This window comes from Thunnus thynnus, chromosome 4 (assembly GCF_963924715.1).
Source record: "Thunnus thynnus chromosome 4, fThuThy2.1, whole genome shotgun sequence".
Taxonomy (NCBI): Eukaryota; Metazoa; Chordata; class Actinopteri; order Scombriformes; family Scombridae; genus Thunnus; species Thunnus thynnus.
Genome location: NC_089520.1, coordinates 18041602 through 18061918, shown reverse-complemented (window position 1 = coordinate 18061918; position 20317 = coordinate 18041602). Strand labels below are relative to the sequence as shown.

Sequence of the window (20317 nt, the reverse complement as noted above, 5' to 3'; positions counted from 1 at the left end):
TAGGCAACCGCCGTAACGGTAGTTTTGACAGTCCTGCGAAGATTGATATTAGAAATTTAGACGAGTGGTGAGTGTTTTAATTAACTACCTGCATTTTCACGTCCCATGGCTACGTTACCAACTCATGAGGCTGGTCCAATTCATTGTTTCTACTGAGAAAACAGTAAACTTTGGTGGCCGCCTCACATCAGCCCCAAAATGTTTTCAATTAACGTTACCGGAATAGTCATCTTGCTTAACTTAATTATGTATCACTAACGTATAATATATATGCAAAAATGTAGTAAAGGTCGCTTGCGATGAGTTTGTTTTCATAATTATTCATAGATATAAAACAATTACATCAGCATTTTCCCGTTTACGGTTTCCTGGTTGAACGCAGGGTACATTTGGCTGAACGCTAACGTTACGGTTAGCTGCGACTCGTCCAACATGGCTGGCCAGGAAGATCCAGTGCAGAGAGAGATTCACCAAGACTGGGCGAATCGAGAGTATATAGAAGTAATTACGAGCAGCATCAAAAAAATCGCCGACTTTCTTAACTCCTTTGGTAAGGATCACCTTTCGACAATACGATTTACGAGCTGTGTCGCTACTAATATGGATAAGAGTGTAGATAGCTAGATAAGCTAGCTATGCAGCTGTTCGTAGGCATTGATGTTGATGTTTTCTATGGCCACTCCCAGTTAGCAGTTAGCTTTAGCTGAATCGTGTTATTGCCTTGTGGAAATATGACATTTTGGTGTCGAGCTACCATACATTTTGTTCTCCTTGTTAACCAACGTTATGTGCCTAACAAGTGCCAAAACACTACATTAAATTGCAATCATTTCATCCGTGTGTTGAGACAGCTAATGGCTGCTAGGCCACCGCAAAAGCTAATGCTGCTATGCTCTTCCGTCAATAACGTTACACTAGCAGTAACATAATACTTGAAATTGAGTAATGTTCTCTTAGCAGTAGTCATCCATAATGATGGTGTTCATTTCTCTGTAGTGTCCTTGTAATTGACAGCGTCGACATGTATGATAAAATGTCATGACTGTTCACGGTTACATTCAAAATGCAATTTGTCTCCCTCAGATATGTCGTGTCGGTCCCGTTTGGCCACTCTGAATGAGAAGCTGACAGCGTTGGAGAGGAGGATTGAATATATTGAAGCAAGAGTACGTATATTGCATTATAATTTAAATAATCCTCTCGCTGTTGTTCTTTGAATATTTCAAAGTCATGTATCACATTATAATATTATGTATCTGACATTACAGGTGACAAAAGGAGAGACCTTGACCTAGGACTCACCATGCAAAATCCTAGCATCCTAGAGCTACCTGCCCATCTCCCACCCTGAATTTTTGGAATAAGTGTGATGGATTCCACCCTCCTTTTTATGGGAACATGTGGACCAGTTTTATATTATAAGGCCTAGTTTTGTGTTGTTTTATCTCATGCCACATTTGTATAGAAGATATGGGTCTGTCTTGGGTGTCAGTGACTCAAGCATCATCAATGTTACAAAACAAAAATAATCTCCATAAGTATTGGTTTTAAAAAAGATATGGAGTTTGATTCCGGTTCTGGTGTCAGCACAACTTGTTGGACCATCTGTGTTGTACACAGTGTCATTACCACAACAGAGCTTTTATGAAGGGAACATCCTTGTGTGCCAAGTTGAACAATTAATTGTGTAGTCATCTTTATTAAGGACCTTCTTGTACAGTGAACTGTTTGGTGATGTTTCAGGATTTAAATACTGTAATAAACTATAAACAATGACCATGTTTTGTGTTGTAGCTTATCAGAGTCTGATTCAACTTTATTGACTGAGTATGCTGACACAAGAAATTTGACTCAAGCTCTCAGTGACTCTTAATACATTAAAACAGCAGATAAGTTTACTGGAGGACACAGATAGAGACATGCAGCCAAACAGATAAGGGAACACAAATATGTAGCATAGCTATTGCATTAAGGCAAGAGCTGCGCAGCAAACGGTATGGACGTTATAAACAGTACCAGTCAAAAGTTTGGACTGGTATTGTTGGTCAGATTGTATATACAGACTTTTGGTACACATAGTGCAAGACTTCATGGGAGCATGAATGCTGGAATAAAAATATGTAGGTTATATTGTATATAGAGATGTTTTTATGTCCTGCATACTGATTGAAGATCATATGAGTATTTTGCGCAGACTTAAGTATGACAATGAAAGAACATTATGTACATGCGCAATACATATATAACACTATAATACGGTATTTAGTAAAGTAAGAATTACAGGCTGAATGTAAAACTGTCGAATTACAAATAAATAAATAATATATTCCCATAAACTACAATTGCGAAGAGCTGAGATCGACTGAAATAGCTATAAAACAAGTAAAATGGCGGAAATAGAGTGTGGGCGATTTGCCCGTAGTTTTGCCTTTCAGGCAGCACTCTTAGCTCTATTCAGGTAGCACGTCTACTTTTGCTGTCGTAGGCAGACAGCTCTGGCCCCATCCGTGGTCGTGACCTAACTCTTAACCATCTATAATGTAAATCTAAACACAGACATTTATTAGAACATATTAGGGACAACCGAAAGGACTAGGCGCCGCCTGTAAGTCAAAATTTCGGGCGAAATTATTCTCATTCCCAAAATGCACCGGGTTATAGAGTACACCAATGCATCTTGGGATAAAGAAGGTGCCATCGTAGTTTTGTGAAAAGTCCTTGAACGTGAGATGAATTCTCTTACCCACAACTTTGCAAAGAGATTTAGAGAGTGTTAGTGGCTATTAACATTATTCATAACCTACACTGGTAAGTAACTGTACATTAAGACTCGAAATTGAAACCGCTTATAGCTTCTCAATGGCGTCGTTGGTTTTGAGTTAAGTTATGTATGTTTGTTAACCGTGGACCCGGGTCCATGTAATGGTTTACTATCATTATTATTGTGCACAGTTAAAAAAAAAAAAAAAAAAAAGCCAGTTCAACTGTAACGTTACGGGTGCTGTTACGTCGCTGAGCTTGACAATAAAAAAACGAGCGTTTTGAATAACTCTGAACTCATGGTGTTTTTTGTTTTTTTTGCAGAGGTTGGTTGTGTACGGAAGCATTAGGGAGAAATGGGAGCTGATAAAAGGTGAGTAAATGCCAGCGCCGTTCGCCATGGTAGGTGTGGCTAGCTATGATAGCAGTCCAAATATGTGCTCCTTCTTCAAAGGTAGCGAGAGCGTATTTTTACATTATAGACCCCTAACTATAATTTATAAGCCCATAATCCCATAGTGTTCAGAAAACTTTTGTATTCTTGAAACCAGGATAATTTCAGTTTCAACCCCTGTGGAGGTGTAACCTAATATTGCTACTTAATCCTAAACATTCTCCCTCCATTTTATTGCCAAATTTAAAGAATTTCTTGACTTTGTTGTAAAATACGTTTTTCGTGGTCGCAAAAATTCCCACCAGTTGACACAATTATTGTACTGCCGTACAGTTGCTATTTCATGGGAAATCTAAATAGCAAATTGGAAAGTTACCTTAACTGGGATAAAATAGCGAATTAAATCATGGAAGCAACATATAAAATAAACTGGAATTAAAATGATATGGGAAATGTTTAAATTGATAAAACACAAGAACAAAATAACTACAACTATGGTAGCTTCTTCAGCAGGGCGAGACAAGCAGGGCATTGTGCCCTTCAGTCTGTCAGACAGTTGCATGTCAGAGTTGTTTAATGCACCGTTACTGTTGAAATGAGAACGTGACCGCTGACCAACTGTATGTTACTTTGTTACACAGTTGATCAGCTTCTCTTTTCTCACAACACACATTGAGAAATTGATGTTCTTTACTTAAATATTTCTGTTTTATGCTGCTTTATGCTTCTACTTCACCACATTTCAGAGTGAAATATTGTACTCTGGACTTCAATACAGGCATTTGACAGAATAGTTACTAGTCACTCTTCAGAATAAGAATTTACAGAAACAAAACATATGATGAGCTTGTGAAATACAAGCAATTGTTAAAGGTGAACCACCAATTTACTTACTTTTACTTTTGATACGTTATTGAAGTTGCTTGTAAAAAATAATTTAGGTTTATTTACTGAAGTAGGATTTTGAATACAGAACTATTATTTGCCATGGAGTAGTTTTACATCGTTGTATTAGTTCTGTCACTAAAGTAAACAATCCGATTACTTCCTCCACCACTGGCTATTATAATAATGTAGGCAAGCTCACCAACAGGAATTCATGATGACTCAGTTATATGATTATATTCTGAGGAATATCATGCAATTGGACACTAGTCTTGCTGCAGTGTTTTACTTTTCTTTCCACTGTCTTGCTGAATAGGATAAGCCGGACTGAACGTAGCGGTAGATATGGCTCTGACCAGTCTCGTGATGAATCAGAATGGCGCGACAGACGAGAGAGAGACCAAGAGCGTGATCACAATATGCGTCGCTGGGGAGAAGACAGACGTAGCGATCGTTATGAAGGAGATCGTCGAGGATCAAGAGACAGTCCAGAGGTATTTATTTCAATATTCAGTGACTTTTAATGTGATATAATGTCATCCACACTTAACTGATACACTGATTTATTTGTATTCAAGCAAAGGGAACGGAAAAGACGTAACAGTGATAGATCAGAAGATGGTTATCACTCTGATGGAGACTACCCAGAGCAGGATTACAGAAGGGAATCTGGGGAGGAGAAGAAGAGCAAGACTATCATGCTCTGGGGTTTGTCTCCTCATGTCACTGAGGAAGATGTAAGTCTTTGTTTTTGTTTGCAAACATTTCCAACCTCTTTTGTGTTAAGTATAGTTCAATGTGGGTGCACCACTCACTCTGTAAGATGGAAAGCCTTCATAATGGGGCTAGTTTTGAATCATAATGTTAACATACTGTCTGTATGTTGTTATTCAGATTTGTTTTGCCATAGACCAACTGGAGGGACCCCAGCCAGTAGATGTCAGGCTGATGAAAAAGAAGACAGGTGAGAAGCAGATACACGACGGACCCCGACCTTCCCCCAGTCTTTGACCATAGGGCCAATCTGCTTCCTTTCAGACCCATTTTCCCATAGCAGCTAGGACAGATTTGTATCGAGTTAATTGCAAAATTATTTAAGATGTTGATTAAAGACTTATAATTTCAGTTCATTGTGAATCTTTTTAAGGTAAGTAAGAACAGCAATAACAGTTTTTAAGTAAGTAAATTGGCAAACACGCACTTTGTTTTTGAGTGTGGTGTAAACAATGGTATTCAGCAGGATTTCTTGCTATGGTAAAACTCCTATGGAGTGGCCTATTGTTTACCAAACAGGGCCTGGGTCGTGAAGCAGTTTGTGGAACAGTTTGAATAATATGCCCATGGACTCTTAACTAACACGCCTCCCGTCTATATTTGAATGCTGTCTCTAGGTATAAGCCGTGGTTTCGCCTTCGTGGACTTTTATCACTTGCAAGATGCTACCCGATGGATGGAGACCAATCAGGTTGCTTCACAATCGCCAAGTCTAGTTTTAATCTTGGGGATCTTGGAAAAATAACCAAAATGGCAACCACAATGCATTGAATAAGTAGTGTGGAAGATGTACAGATCTGTTTGAAAAATCCATGGATTGAATGCCACAGACCATAAAGATTTGTATATTAAGAGATGATTATATTCATGATACATAACTTATTTTTTAACAAGCTTTCTGGTTAGTTTATTATAATGACAGTAACATCAAACCTGCAGTTTTAACTGGTATTATGAGGTCATCTCCATAATGTATATGTATTTAAGACAATGAACACACTTTCTTTACCTTGCTGTTAGAGGCATTATCAATGAGATTTCAGAGTTTACTTTAAACTTAACTATTCTTTTTAAGTCGAACCCTTGGTAGATGGGGCTTTTTTTTCCTTTCCTTTTTTTTCTTTTTAGAAAGTCATTTTCTCCTTTTTATCATTTTTGTTGGAAGAGATTTTGTGGGAATCTCTGGTTTTACAGAAAGCAGCCAAAATTGTCTATTAGGGTCACATTATACACTTTGCTCCAGCTCAGCCTGGGCACTCGGGTCCCAAACACTTAAAGAACCCTCTATACATCATGCTCACATATACATCATGTGCCTGTCTTTAACACAAAGGCTATCTGTGGGGGTCCCTCTCCCCGTTCGCTCCCTTCCAACACTGCTTGCTCTGTTGATGAGATTGATGCTTGCCACGGATATTTGAGTGATACTTGTCCTCCTCTTTCAGAAACGTCTGACCATCCAAGGCAAAAGCGTGGACATGCACTACAGTCACCCCAGAAACAAGTATGAAGACTGGCTCTGCAATACTGTAAGTTAATGATCTGTCTTGATTTCATGACCACATTATCCAAACAATGCTACAACACCCGCACACATATAAATATTTGGCGAATGAGTTCGTATTTGCAGTTCTGTTATCTTATTTTGTGGTTCACCTCCATTTGGATACGTGGTAAAGGTTAGGTTGTGTCTCAGGTAGGTATAGTATGCTGCACCAATATAGATTGCGTGTTCTCTGAGGCAGCACTGTTAAGGGCTTTAGTAGGTGTATAATAAAAATGATGTGAACGGTTACTTGCAGTGTGGCCTGTACAATTTCCGGAGGAGGCTGAAGTGCTTCAGGTGTGGAGCAGCCAAAGCTGGTAAGTAGCTAAATCAACAAGAGGCCACTGACTCCAACATCCAGGCAGCCTGAGGCAACAGTGCTGGGATGCAGCGCAAAATTTGTGCATTTGGAGTTGTAGAAGCCTAGTAAACCAAATTCTATGGATTCTTAAGTGGTGTCACTGTTTTGGATCTAGAGAAAGTCAATAGATGGGAGATAGCATTCATTTTGTCCACCTGAGAACAATACAAAATGGGTAAAAAACATAATGGAATTCATGAAATAGTCTATATGATACTGTAAACACTCACTACTTCTTAGCACAAGTTTTTAATACGTTTGACATCATACCTCATTTCCAGTTCTTTGATTACACAGTTCTGAAGGTTATGTTAATGCACCTCTTACCTCTGTCATTCTCTCAACAGAAAGTGAGACCGGCAATAATAATGGAGTCACAGAAACTCAACCCAGCGGAGATTTCTATGGCGACAGTAAGGACTTATTTTAATAGATGTAATACACCACTTTGTTTGGAACAGAAAGGTCACTGGCTGTGGTAGATTGTTTTTAAATATAGACTTTTGTCTTGAACAGCAATCATCCTGAGAAATATTGCACCTCTGACCTCCGTGGAAGCCATCATGACAGCCCTGGCACCATATGCTAATCTTTCATCGAATAACATTCGCCTCATCAAGGACAAGCAGACAGGCCAGAACAGAGGCTTTGCTTTTGTTCAGCTGTCTTCTCCTCTGGTAAAGGATTCTTGAACATCTAACACAATTAAATGTTTTTCAGTGTCATAATTTACCTTTATACAACAACCAACCAACCATTGATGAATGGTTTCCATATGGCTTTTCTACAGATCAACAATACTCCTTAGCTGTCTTAAAAGCTTCTCACTGATGAAATGGCCACCTCACTGATGTCTGCATATCACTTAAAATGTATTATGACTCCTTTTCACAGGAGGCCTCTCAGCTGCTGACCATCTTACAAGGACTGCAGCCTCCCCTAAAGCTGGATGGGAAAACAATTGGAGTGGATTATGCTAAGAGTGCTAGAAAGTAAGTATAACTTAAGTGGATAGTGTGCCTTCTTAATTTCATAGGCAAATCTTGTGTATTTTTCCTCAAGTTACCTATTTTTGTACACAATAAAGATATGGGAGACACAGCAACACTCCAGTTAAATGTGGGAATACCCTTGTTTGCCTCTTTAGGGACCTTTTACTACCTGATGGGAATCGTGTCAGTGCCTTCTCTGTTGCTAGCACAGCCATTGCTGCAGCCCAGTGGTCCTCAAGTCAGGTAGGTCCATTCTCTCTAAATTTCATCTTATTTATTATCTCCAAATATCATCATGTAACAGGCTCATAATCATGCTTTGCCTTTTCAGCCACAGCAGACTTCAGAGGGAGTGTCGGAGTACAGCTACTTGCAAGAAGGCTATACTCCGATGTCACAGGTTAGCAATGCAAAAGAAGCAAACATTGTAATGATTAGCTTGAAGGAAGACAGTGTTTGATGCCTTTCAATTTAGTTTCTTTAAGGTTGCATGCAGTAAAATATGGCTCTATGGTAACATCTAGTGGCAGTTGACATTTACAGCATGTGTCCTCCAGAGAAATCCTATTTATCTAAATTCTAAAGTGATTTGATGAACAAATTTCAAGCTTACGAACCATTAGATTCCTGATAACAGCTCTTAAGATATAAGATGCAAGGCTGTACCTGTATATCTTAACAATGTTTGAAATATTGACCCAATGTTACGAATTTTACTCTGACAAGTATGTGCATCTCCTTCGAGTACTAACTAATGTGGGTTACGTAATGGCTCACCACTTAAGCTAGTAGGGAAAGCTAAAGTTGGCATGTCTCACACTGAAAAATTAATGTATGTATTTCAATAAATGATTTTTTTTTTTTCAATAGGACTACCAAGCGTACTACCAGCAAGCAGCGGGAGCCAGCACCTCTCAGGGAAATGGGATTCTAGGAGGTACAACATGCTAAAAAGGCTTATTGAGATGTTGGGACAGTTCTGACCATTCTTTGTATAATTATAGTATTATAAAAACTAGAACATATTACAGTTAGGAATTCCTTTTATAACCACTTACTACTATCAGGGCCTTTTTGTAATGACATGCAGCCAAATTGCAGGATGTTTTAACATTTATTTACAATCAAGCTGTAAGAGCAAAAAACACAGTAGTAGTAAAGTAGTAAACCCATCATTTAAAAGCAACAAACACAGATAACATATCTCTGTTCTATTCTTAACAGCATAGTAACTTGACTTTGTTTGCACAGTGATGTTGAGTATTTGACAAATTCACAGAGCTTTACTTTTCTAATTTTAGCGGCGCCTGGTGTAAAGATTGTTCCAACTGCAGCTGGAGTAGTTATCTCACAGAGTGCACAGGTCTACCCAGCCCATTTAATTGCTCAGCCTGCTGTTCAGGTAATGTATATATTTTGGTTAATTCTGTAATTGCATTATAGTACCATTATAAACACACACGGGGTAACAATTACATTTATTGCAGGCTTTGCCACTCGCCCATCAGTTGGAGGCAAAACCCCAAACCGGACACCTTTCAGGTGTTGAAGCTGTGTCTGTGCCTGTTGCTCCTGTTGCTGCTGCCACTGTTACCGCAGCTAGTACATTAACAGCCTCTGGACAGACAGCAGACACCAGTACTGGTATGAGCACACAAGATCACTTAAAACCTGTTCTGTTGAAGTGTGGCATGCATAAAGAGAAAATCCTCATCTTCTGGACACTGTCGTGTACAGTATATTACATTGTTTGCTTTGGGACATAGGAATTTGTTTCTGACTGATGTGTGAGAGCAGTATGCAATTCCTAAATCTTTGTTTAGATGAATACACATTGAGGTACAAACCAACTCAAAGCTCTAAATTTATAAACAATACAGCCATGACTAGTCTTTTATATGACTGACCAAATATATGGACATCCAGCTGGACCTCAGATTACTTGATGGTGAAGAGTTCTCCAGACACACTTTATTGTCTCGGTAGTAGTATATTAGTACTCTGGCTTTATGTTTTTGAAAGAAGCATTATTGACTACAAATACTTGTTACTAGCAAGTGAAGTTTTCTTCAGTAGTTTTAATGACATTATGTTTTATAATTCCCAGTCGTTCCCGATACATCCTCCTATCAGTACGATGAGTCCTCAGGCTACTATTACGATCCTCAGACTGATCTCTACTATGACCCAAATACACATGTAAGTAGTGCAAAACCACCTCATGAGTCACTGGGTTTTCTGTCATGTTGGTGAGAGTGGCAGGAGTTTATATTGTTTTGATTATGTACATTGGTGTTTGTCTCCTTTCAGTATTACTACAACTCTCAGACTCAGCAGTATCTATACTGGGACAGTGAGAAACAGACATATGTCCCTGCCTCAGTCGACGCAAATAACGCAACAAGCAGTTCTGCAACAATGGGCAGCAAAGAACATAAAGAAGGCAAAGAGAAAAAGGAAAAGCCCAAGAGCAAGACTGCTCAGCAGGTATTGTTATAATACATTGTCTGTTATGTGCTATAGCCAGAAGTTCTTGATATTTTTCATATTTGAGTTCATTCTTTTTACATTTTAACTTCATGATCAAATCTGTTTGGTTCTTTCAGATAGCTAAAGACATGGAGCGGTGGGCTAAAAGTCTCAATAAGCAGAAGGAGAACTTCAAGAGTAGCTTTCAGCCTATTAGTCAAGAAGAGAGGAGGGAGGCAGCAGCTGCCGATGCTGGTTACACTTTGTTTGAAAAGAAGGTACAACAGTAGGATTCTGCTGAGTTCTGCTTATATTATATAGGCTTTGAACTTTGATGTCTTAAATGGATTGACTTGATTTCTCAGCAGGCAGGAGGACTAGACAGATTCATGCCAGAGGTGCTAAATAGCCCTGAAGAGGAGGCACCGACCAGCTCAGTCAACACTTCCAAGGTAATTGGTTTCTACATCACTGGGTTTTGGAAGACTAAACTTTTCTTTTTCAGTAGGATAGGAGTTATTGTGAAACCCAGATTTAAGTGTGCATTTAATTGTAAATGCATAAATCCTCCACTTGGATTCTGGACTTACTTGTACAAACAGTATTTTTACCTGCCTTTGTTTATCTGTGGTGGTGTTAGTGTGGCCTTGTGGCAGCCTACAGTGGAGACAGTGACCCTGAAGAGGGAGTAGCAGAGCCTGATTGTGGTGAGGAAGGCCAGGACAAGATGACAGACTGGAAAAAGTTGGCCTGCTTACTGTGTAGGAGACAGTTCCCCAATAAAGAGGGTCTACTTCGACATCAGCAACTCTCTGACCTCCACAAGGTAACATCATGCAATAATTTTCTCAATGATTGAATATGAAATGTCCACTTACTAGTCAAGGAAACTATAAGACCATTTACTCACTGATGTATCATCTGTTTGTCTGATCTATCCTAGAAAAACCTGGAGGTTCTCCGCAGATCCCAAATGAGTGAAGCAGAGCTGGAGGAGTTGGAGAGAAAAGAGACTGAGGTGTGGCTGAACAAAGAATAACTCAGTTGCTAGTGAATCATAATGTTCTGCTGTTAAATTGACTGCTTTATAAAATTCAAACTGTTTTTACTCTTCTGGTGACTAGTTGAAATATAGAGACAGAGCAGCTGAGAGGAGAGAAAAATATGGCATCCCTGAACCACCAGCACCTAAAAAGAAGAAATTTAGCCAACCGACACCAGTCATGTAAGCAATTTTGTATTTATTTAATAACTGATTTTTTTATAAAATATTATTTTTCAGTCCTTGCATAATGCAAGCTGTTTCATTTGATGTGTTTTTAATAAAGTTTAAATATTTCCTTTTCTCCTGTACAGTAACTATGAGCAGCCCACTAAAGACGGCCTTAACAGTGACAACATCGGGAACAAAATGCTGCAGGCTATGGGCTGGAAGGAGGGTAAAGGTCTTGGTCGCAACCAGCAGGGCATCACTGCACCAATTGAGGTATTCAAAACAATTAGTAGGGGTGTACCTGGTACCCATCAGCATGAATACTGTGCAGTATATGCGTCCTGGCTCTATTAAACCAATGTAAAGATCTAGGGATGACTTACAAAAGATATTTGTGATTTTCCTCCTCAGGCACAGTTGAGAACAAAGGGAGCTGGTCTCGGCACTAAAGGCACCAACTACACCCTCTCTGCCTCTGACACGTACAAAGACGCAGTCCGTAAAGCCATGTTTGCTCGCTTCACTGAACTGGAGTGAGTGGTCTGCAGATGAAACGCTGCTTTTTGGGTGGACTCATTATCAGATGGTGAGGTTGAGCTCAACCATGTCTGAATCAACAACGTCAGCGAACTAGCTTTGAAGCAAAAGAGGGTCTGTTGATTTTTACTCCATGTATGATCTATGATTATTTTGCCTCTTGCCATAATGGTTAACCCGGATAGTAGAAATAATCTGTAATGGAGGCGTATGAAGATGATGAATAATATAATTTATAAATTGTACATATGCACAGTAAATTTCCTTTCCTTGTTTACATATTTGTTTTATATTTCTTCTGTGGTAACGGTTTCTTTTTTCCCAGCATGTTAAAAAAATTGTACAGTTTTACAAAAAATGTCTGTACAGAAAATAAATGACAGAAGTGATTTATTGTGGTCTTTATTATATTTTATCACCTCAGCAGAAATGTTTTTAACAAGTTAATCATTTAATTAACTTGTTTATGAAATTAAATATAATTGTACCAGAAAATGTACTCTGCGCAGAATGATTTTAGTAGATTCATATGCATTATTGCATAGGTGAAGTCTATTTAAATATACTTCTTAATCCTTAATACATTTTCACTTTAAGAGAAAACACTCCTTTTAGTTTCTGAATAAAACTACAGATATTGCAATGATGTAACTGAATACCATCATATCCAGAATTTTCAAAAATCTATTCCACAAAACAAATCAGACTTGCATGAACCAGATGATTTATGTCCTGTTCTCTATGTGAACTGTAGATTTGTGTAGCCTGTAAGGCCTTTACAATTTGTACACATCCCCTACTTCTAACCGTTGAAATGCTGGTGAGTAGTTATGGCATTTAACTGAACAGGGTCCAAAATTTCACACATGTTCTCACAGGACAATGCATCTGGTGCATTGTCTAGATCAATGAAAAGTTTGCTGGCCTTATTTTATTTATTGATGAAGAACAATATTTTAAATGTAAGTATTGTCTCCTCATGTAAACTCAAATGCACTTTTTGACATTATGCAAAAAGTGCATTATGCATCATTTGCATGATCCTCCATAATACAGCAGCAATGCCCCTAGTGGATGAAAATAGTATGTATTTGGCCCATAGGGCAAACATGACAAAATGGCTCAATCTGGTGGAAAATAGTAAAAACTACAATTTTGAAGCCAGGGCTCTAGATTGAAAGCCTGATATAATATATTGCCTGATTTTATGCTGTAGTGGTCATGGAATCAAAAACTGTGGTTTTAATGGGTTTAAATGGGGCCATTTCTGTCCATAAGGATCTGAGTGTCTTTATTTTGGCTACACAGTTTGTTATAGACTTATAGGAGCTGAGGTTCAACTTCCAAAATCAGAAAAAACATCCACACCCTTGTCACAAAAAAGGGCAATTTCACTGATCTTGTGGCTAGAAATTCACAGCATGATTCCACGTAACCATTTCATTAGTTAGGGCCACGTAGAGCTCCTCTTTCTCACTTAAAGACAAAGGTAGAGAAGTTATTTTTTTCCTTTTGAAATACAATTATACAATATCTTTATAGAGTACATTTTCTAATCTGTCTGATGTGGTCTGGATGGGAAAAAAGCAGTGAAATCACTGTTTTTTGGTTTTCATAAATAGTTTTCACAAATCTGAAACTGTGTTTTAATGACTCTCTGGAGTCTCCTTGTTAATCTAGTCCAGATTTGGCAAATTGGTTTTTGATTTAGACCTAGTCTAATGTGGTCTGGATGGATAAATATCAGCGGAATCACCCTTTTTTCTTATTTCATAAGCAAAATAAAGGTTTCACAAATCTGAAGGTGGATTTACACAGGCTTTTGCTACGATGTCTAATGGAAAGTTATATTGTAACCCAGATTCCCTGAGTGAAGAGACTATCTCTCCACCCTACATATTCCTTATGCACAGGGACTCTGTAAGGAAACCAAGCAGACCCAGCAGCCCTTGCGGGAGCCTGAAATGACGGCTAAGTTCAAATGAGACATCACCACCACCAGAGACACCTATGTGCTCAAACAAAGGAACTATTTACAAATATACACTATGTACACACCCATGACCTAGGTGCAAGATGCCAGCTGTAATGGGTGGGAAGCCACCTAGCCTTCCAGGATGCAAGGGTAGCTTTGAAAAAAAAACACCTCACTCCAAGCCGAAGTCTGTTCTTGGAAGAACCATGGTCCCAGAGGCATGATATGTCAGGCCATGTCCTACTGCACTGAGCCCAGCACATGCTCAGTGAATGGGGTGCTGGCTGCCACGTTCATGCAGTGGAGCCTGATAAAGATGGATGGGTTGACCAAGAGCCCACCATACAAATCTCAGATAGGCCCTCCATAAGGCCCAGGTAGTGAGGCCACTTGTGGCCACTCCTGCTGGGGCCAGCCTGCCTGCAGTCTCATACGCCCATTGGATTGACTCCACAAACCAATGAGAGAACCTGGTCTTGAAGAGTGGTTGCCCAAGGCAGTTAGGTTTGTAACAGACAGAGAGCTGGTCTGTTGTCCTGCGGGCACGTGTCTGATGAAGATTCACCATCAAGGCCCTGACAGGGCACAACAGTGACTGCCCACTGACCCCTGCTTCACTCTCCTGAGGAGGGCAGAAACGGTGCAGCTCAACAGACTGACTGGCGTGGGACTCAGACTAGACCTTAGGGTGGAATGCAGGGTTTAGGTTCAACACCACCCCAACATCACCCAGCATTCCTCATGCATTGAAAGGGCATGGAGCTCACCCATTCTTTTAGCTGACACAATTGCCAACAAGAACGCTGATTTGAGAGAAACCAATTTCAGCCCAACTGTTTCCATGATCAAGTGGCTCATGCTGCAAGGTTGACAGTACCACCTCCAAATCCCATGGGAGGACAGCTGGCCTTCTGTGATAGAGAGTAACCCTACGAGCACCTTTAAGAAGCTGAGCAATAATGTCGCAACAACCCGCTGCCATTTTCTGAGGTCCAACATGGGCTACCTTTATGGCTGCCACCATTCCCCTCAAAGTTTAGGTAGCCTTGCCCACCTCCAGCATTTCCTGGAGGAACTGGAGGACATCGGGGGCCATGCAGGAGAGGGGATCCACCTGTCCAGAGTTGCACCATGATTGAAACACTCCCCAACAATAGAAATATGCAGCCCTGGTTGATGGAGGCAGGGCCCCTTGCATAGACTGGGGCAACCCCATGGCTAGAAATTTGGCCCTCTCAGGGGCCAGGCCCAAAGCCCGAGTCCCAGGGGAAAAATATGAAAAAAAGTCCCATAGGCCTGGGAAAGGAGGTCCCACTGAACAGGGAGCTTCCAGGGGTGTCCTCGAAGAAGGGGTGCAATCACTGAGAACAAGATTATTGGGGGCCACCAGGATGAGTGTCACCTCTTCCACCTGGACTCTCTGTAGGAGTGGGTGCAAGAGGATCAAGGGGAGGAATGCCCTCCCTCCCCTTGAGGGAAGGCATCTGAAGGCATCATTGTAGCCACTGATGTGCAATTGCATCCATGCCCAAAGGAGGATCATATCTCCCTATGGAGAAAAAGAGGGGGCATTGAACTCTGGATGCAGCCTCCATTTGCTGCAGAGGGGTCCTCCCCTGGAGAGCTGATCCACTGAAAGGATCGCGTGACCTGGCACTTGCATTACTCTCAGGAACTTGAACCATGGATGTGCCCGCTCCCATATTATCTGAGCTAATCTACAAAGATGAGGGGAGCCCAGGCCCCCTTGGCTGTTGATATATGCCACTGCCATTGTACTGTCTGTTCTCACCAGCACATGGTGGTTCCTCAGCTCTGGCAGGAAGCGCAGAAGAGCTAGATAGATAGCCTGCAATTCCAGAAGATCGATGTGCTATGCTAACCAGGGTCTGTGCCACTGGCCGCTGATGCCTTTGCCCTTGTGGATGGCTCCCCAGCCTACCAGGGAGGTATCAGATGACACCACCTGGGGATGCAACACTGGCCCCAGTGCATCACCCTGTGTTAAGCTGGTCAGCTGCTCCCACCAACGGAGAGCTACACGTCTGCATTTCACCAACACTCTGGCTTGCAGATTTGTCTGTGGGCAAAGTCCAAGGCTCAGGAGGCATCGCTGCACTGGGTGCATGTTCAGAAGAGCCACAATGTGCACTGTGGTTGCTATCAATCCCAAGAGGCGAAGGCACAACCTCCAGGTGACCTTGGCCCCCAAACCCTGAGGGCAACCTGTCTTCCCAGAGATAAGGAAAGAGTTCCTGGCCCGGCATCCAAACACATGCTTAGGAACTCTGTGGACTCTGAGGGCTGGAGGCTGCTCTTCCTCCTGTTGAGACACAGGCCCAGGTGCTCTAAGAGCTGCAAGAGCCAGGTCACACTGTTGTAACACTGCTGCTGGGCTAGCAATGTGCCAAATGAGAGGACACAGAACTCGAAGGTTCTGCCATTGAAGGCCAGGGGTCTGCCCAAAGGATCTCCCAGGACAGACACTGTCCCAAGAGTGGGACGGAGGGGCTGGGTGCTGAGACCTGTCAGGACTGAGGGGAGGGCTTGGGGGGTCCATGGCCCCAGCCCCGCATACTCAGCTGATTGCATTTAGCTCTACCACACTGGTTGGCCTCCAAACGGACCCTTAGGTCACCTGAAGCTACAGAAGCGAGCTGGGATAGCCCAGCCTGTGGGGCTGTCAGGAAATGCTGTTCACAGTCCTGCTGGAGCCTTCCCAACCTCCCCTGAGCACACCGGCAGGCATCTTGGGCTTGCTGGGGCATGTTATTTGCATCTGCCCCAAACATAGCAGATGACACCACAGGCAGCCTAAGAAGACAGGCCCATATTCCCCCTGCAGCTCTGACGGAGACAGCCAGAGGTGGCACCTCGCCATCAGAGGGTGGCCATGGCCCTGCCAGTTGCCACCGCTTGCTCCCTCATAAGCTTAGCTAGGAGTGAGGACACCTGCTGCACCTCAGCAGCTAGATTGGAGCCAACCTCCTCCAACTGTCTGGCCAGCTGGCCCTGATACAAGGCTAGAATAGCCCCAGTGTTAACCAGCTGTCTTAACCAGCTGTCCCTGAATTGCCACAGCTCCATGCATGGACCATGAGGGCATCTTAGTTACTCTTTTCCAGTTTGTTTACCTTTCCTTTGGGAATAACCCATGGCTAAAGTATGCCCATTCACATTCTCCAGCTAGTCAGACTTCACAAGGGATTACGGATGTGAGTGTCAGACAGCACAGCTATGGTAGTGTAGCGATCAGCTGGGAAGCACATCTACCACTACCTCTGACAAGGTTAGATTTCACAGGAGACAATGCCTATGCAAGCAGACCAGCAAGCTGATGCTGCAAGCTGCCATGCTATCAACAGCCTGTGTAGGAAAGACAATGTAGTGATCCAGAGAGGGGCCCGTAGACCAGCTCTTCCACACACAAGGTAAGCAGACAATGTTGATGTCAAAACACACACGCTAGACACGCACAATTCAACTACTCCTAAAATACACACACATCTGACTGCTTGACCATGGAAATCAGGGAATCAGAGAGGCAATGCATGCATGCTGCTTGTATAATCACGGGTTGCTAATCAGTGCATGGCCACCACAAGTGATGTGTCTTCAAAAGTAATCCACATCAGGTGCCCCCATGGGGGTCTGTCCCCATACATATGTAGGGTGGAGAGATAGTCTCAACACGATAGAGAACACTTTTTCATAAGTGTAAATGGTGCAAAAACAGAGAATTAGCAGCTAAATATCATCATTTATGTTTCCATTTGTTCTCTCAGGCAACTGTCTGTCTTTGATGGTGTCAGTGATCAAACCAAACAGCCAATCAAAGGTCATGGTCAGTATTCTAGGTGACCAATCAACAGAGCAGACTGTCTATTCCATCCCCCGCCTTCAAAGTCTCAAAAGTCAACTTGACAAGCGGGTGAGTGTTGAGAAGTTGCAAGCATGTATAGAGCCCCATGCCAGCGAGACTGCAGAAATGCTCCCTTGCGAGGATGCTTTTCCCCTCACAGATACTGTTCTGTGTACTCATATCACTTGCATCAGCCTGGTTTTTATGCATTATAATGGTTCCCACTGCTTTTCTTGGCAAGGCACGCCCCATGTAATATTCAAGTGCTGGGATTGGCCAGGCATCCATGCTTGTGCTGCTATCATGCTGCTAGCCTGCTATTTCCTACCTGTATGTTCAGTGGATGTCTGGTGTTGAGTAATGGGAATTCTGAAGAACTATGAGTCAACAGTTTGAGTCAAGCTTAGAGGTTGTATTATGTGTAACTTGGAAAATAGTTATATGGGGCACTAAATTTTTATTTCTTCTCTTTTCCTAGGACTGCTGCTGGTGCACTGAGGAGTCGCAGGATGGATAGACATGTTGCTGAGGTTGGCCGTCTGAAATGCAGTTTCAGGACGTTTTAGAAGTTTGCACCATGCAAAAATAAAAAGAATCACAGGGCAGCCCGGTGCGGTGTTGGTGCTGGGAGCTGAGGCGAGAGCAGCCGGTGCTGGTGGACGGTGCAAACCTCCAAAACTTCCCAAAACTGCATTTCAAATGGCGGACCTCAGCAACATGTTTATCCACCCTGCAGTGAGCTGTGGCCAGCATGCGGCAGTGCAGCTCCTCAGTGCAGCAGCAGTCCTGGGAAAAGAGTTCTGACAAGGAAGAAAGAAAAGAACAAAATGGGATCCCTGAGCTGCCAGATGGTTGCCTCACCTCTAAAACAAGCAGAAGGAGACGGTTAAGAGGAGAGCAAGTGAGAGAGAGTCGGTGTGTTGTGCTACTTCTTTGTCTGATAATCAGTAAATTCTTCAAATTCAGTGCCCCCTATTGCTATTTTCCAAGCTACACATAATACAGCCTTCATGCTTGACTCAAACTGTTAATTCGTAGTCCTTCATAATTAACGTTTCCCATTACTCAACACCAGACACCCACTGAACATACAGTTAGGAAATAGCAGGTTAGCAGCACGAGCATGGACCCCTGGCCAATCATAGCACTTGAATGCTATGCAGGGCGTGTCTTGCCAAGAAAAGCAGTGGGATCCATAATAACACAGTTTTTATGTGCGCGAGTTCTGAGACTAACTAAATGCCATATTCTTCAATCAGGACAGCAGAAGGTTGTAGAGGTAACGCTGCTTCCACTAATCCATAGATTAATATAGTATATCTATTGTACAATAGATGTGTATAGCTTTATTTTAGAAATGTTTTTTCCACAATTACGAGGTCAGTTCTATGTTTAGAAAATTACCCAGGATCAAAATAACGCATGCTTTTGAACATGAGTAACTTCACGCTTTAAGCCAACAAGTCAGAGCTGCAGATATTGCTTCAAAGTATTTCATTTCATGTTTCATACTTTGTTTTACAAATTTAAATTCATATGTTTAACTAGTATATGCATGTGTTTTGCAGTTTGATGATGACTCTCATCACACCCATCTTATCTTCCTTTTATTGGCTTCCCATTAAGTTTAGGATTCATTTTAAGGTCCTGCATGGTCAGGCACCTGTGTACACCTGCTCATTCCTCATATCACCAGTAGGTCACTTAGGTCCTCTGACCAGGGCTTACTGGTTGTTCAACTGAAAACCAAAGGTGATCGTGCCTTTGAAGTGGTGGCTCCAACACTGTGGAATGCTCTTACACATACAATCTGCTTTCTCCGTTGACAACTTTAAAAAGCAGCTGAAGACTCATTTATTCAAACTGGCCTTTGTCCTTTGTGTGTCTCACAAAAGACTTTTTCACATTAAAAGTTCATGCCAAAATAACAACTTACTCACACTCACTCCATATTGATAGCTTTTTGATTTACACTTTATTTTAGAAATGTTTTTTCCACAATTACGAGGTCAGTTCTATGTTTAGAAAATTACCCAGGATCAAAATAACGCATGCTTTTGAACATGAGTAACTTCACGCTTTAAGCCAACAAGTCAGAGCTGCAGATATTGCTTCAAAGTATTTCATTTCATGTTTCATACTTTGTTTTACAAATTTAAATTCATATGTTTAACTAGTATATGCATGTGTTTTGCAGTTTGATGATGACTCTCATCACACCCATCTTATCTTCCTTTTATTGGCTTCCCATTAAGTTTAGGATTCATTTTAAGGTCCTGCATGGTCAGGCACCTGTGTACACCTGCTCATTCCTCATATCACCAGTAGGTCACTTAGGTCCTCTGACCAGGGCTTACTGGTTGTTCAACTGAAAACCAAAGGTGATCGTGCCTTTGAAGTGGTGGCTCCAACACTGTGGAATGCTCTTACACATACAATCTGCTTTCTCCGTTGACAACTTTAAAAAGCAGCTGAAGACTCATTTATTCAAACTGGCCTTTGTCCTTTGTGTGACTCACAAAAGACTTTTTCACATTAAAAGTTCATGC

The 20317-nt window shown here is 41.6% G+C and overlaps 2 protein-coding genes across 4 annotated transcripts; both read left to right on the top strand.

The window, feature by feature from the left end:
- The first annotated feature begins 386 nt into the window (after positions 1–386).
- Positions 387–1776, top strand: brk1 (BRICK1 subunit of SCAR/WAVE actin nucleating complex). The gene is made up of 3 exons (XM_067587119.1): positions 387–550; positions 1084–1166; positions 1269–1776. The coding sequence occupies exons 1-3, from the start codon at positions 433–435 to the stop codon at positions 1293–1295; spliced, it is 228 nt and encodes a 75-aa protein (XP_067443220.1). The 5' UTR covers positions 387–432; the 3' UTR covers positions 1296–1776.
- An 876-nt stretch (positions 1777–2652) lies between these two features.
- Positions 2653–12320, top strand: rbm5 (RNA binding motif protein 5). Of its 3 annotated transcripts, none has more exons than XM_067587104.1 (25): positions 2653–2808; positions 3085–3133; positions 4356–4533; positions 4618–4776; positions 4934–5003; positions 5431–5504; positions 6259–6342; positions 6616–6676; positions 7068–7133; positions 7237–7397; positions 7615–7712; positions 7868–7955; positions 8044–8112; positions 8583–8649; positions 9014–9114; positions 9200–9356; positions 9820–9911; positions 10023–10199; positions 10319–10459; positions 10550–10633; positions 10822–11007; positions 11125–11199; positions 11306–11406; positions 11538–11667; positions 11806–12320. In XM_067587104.1, exons 2-25 carry the CDS (start codon positions 3117–3119, stop codon positions 11929–11931), a joined length of 2562 nt encoding a protein of 853 aa, XP_067443205.1. In that variant the 5' UTR covers positions 2653–2808; positions 3085–3116; the 3' UTR covers positions 11932–12320. The 3 variants fall into 3 exon arrangements, with proteins under 3 accessions (XP_067443205.1, XP_067443203.1, XP_067443204.1); XM_067587102.1 differs by having other exon boundaries at positions 10547–10633; XM_067587103.1 differs by lacking the exons at positions 2653–2808; positions 3085–3133; positions 4356–4533; positions 5431–5504 and having other exon boundaries at positions 4705–4776; positions 10547–10633.
- The last annotated feature ends 7997 nt before the right edge of the window (positions 12321–20317 follow it).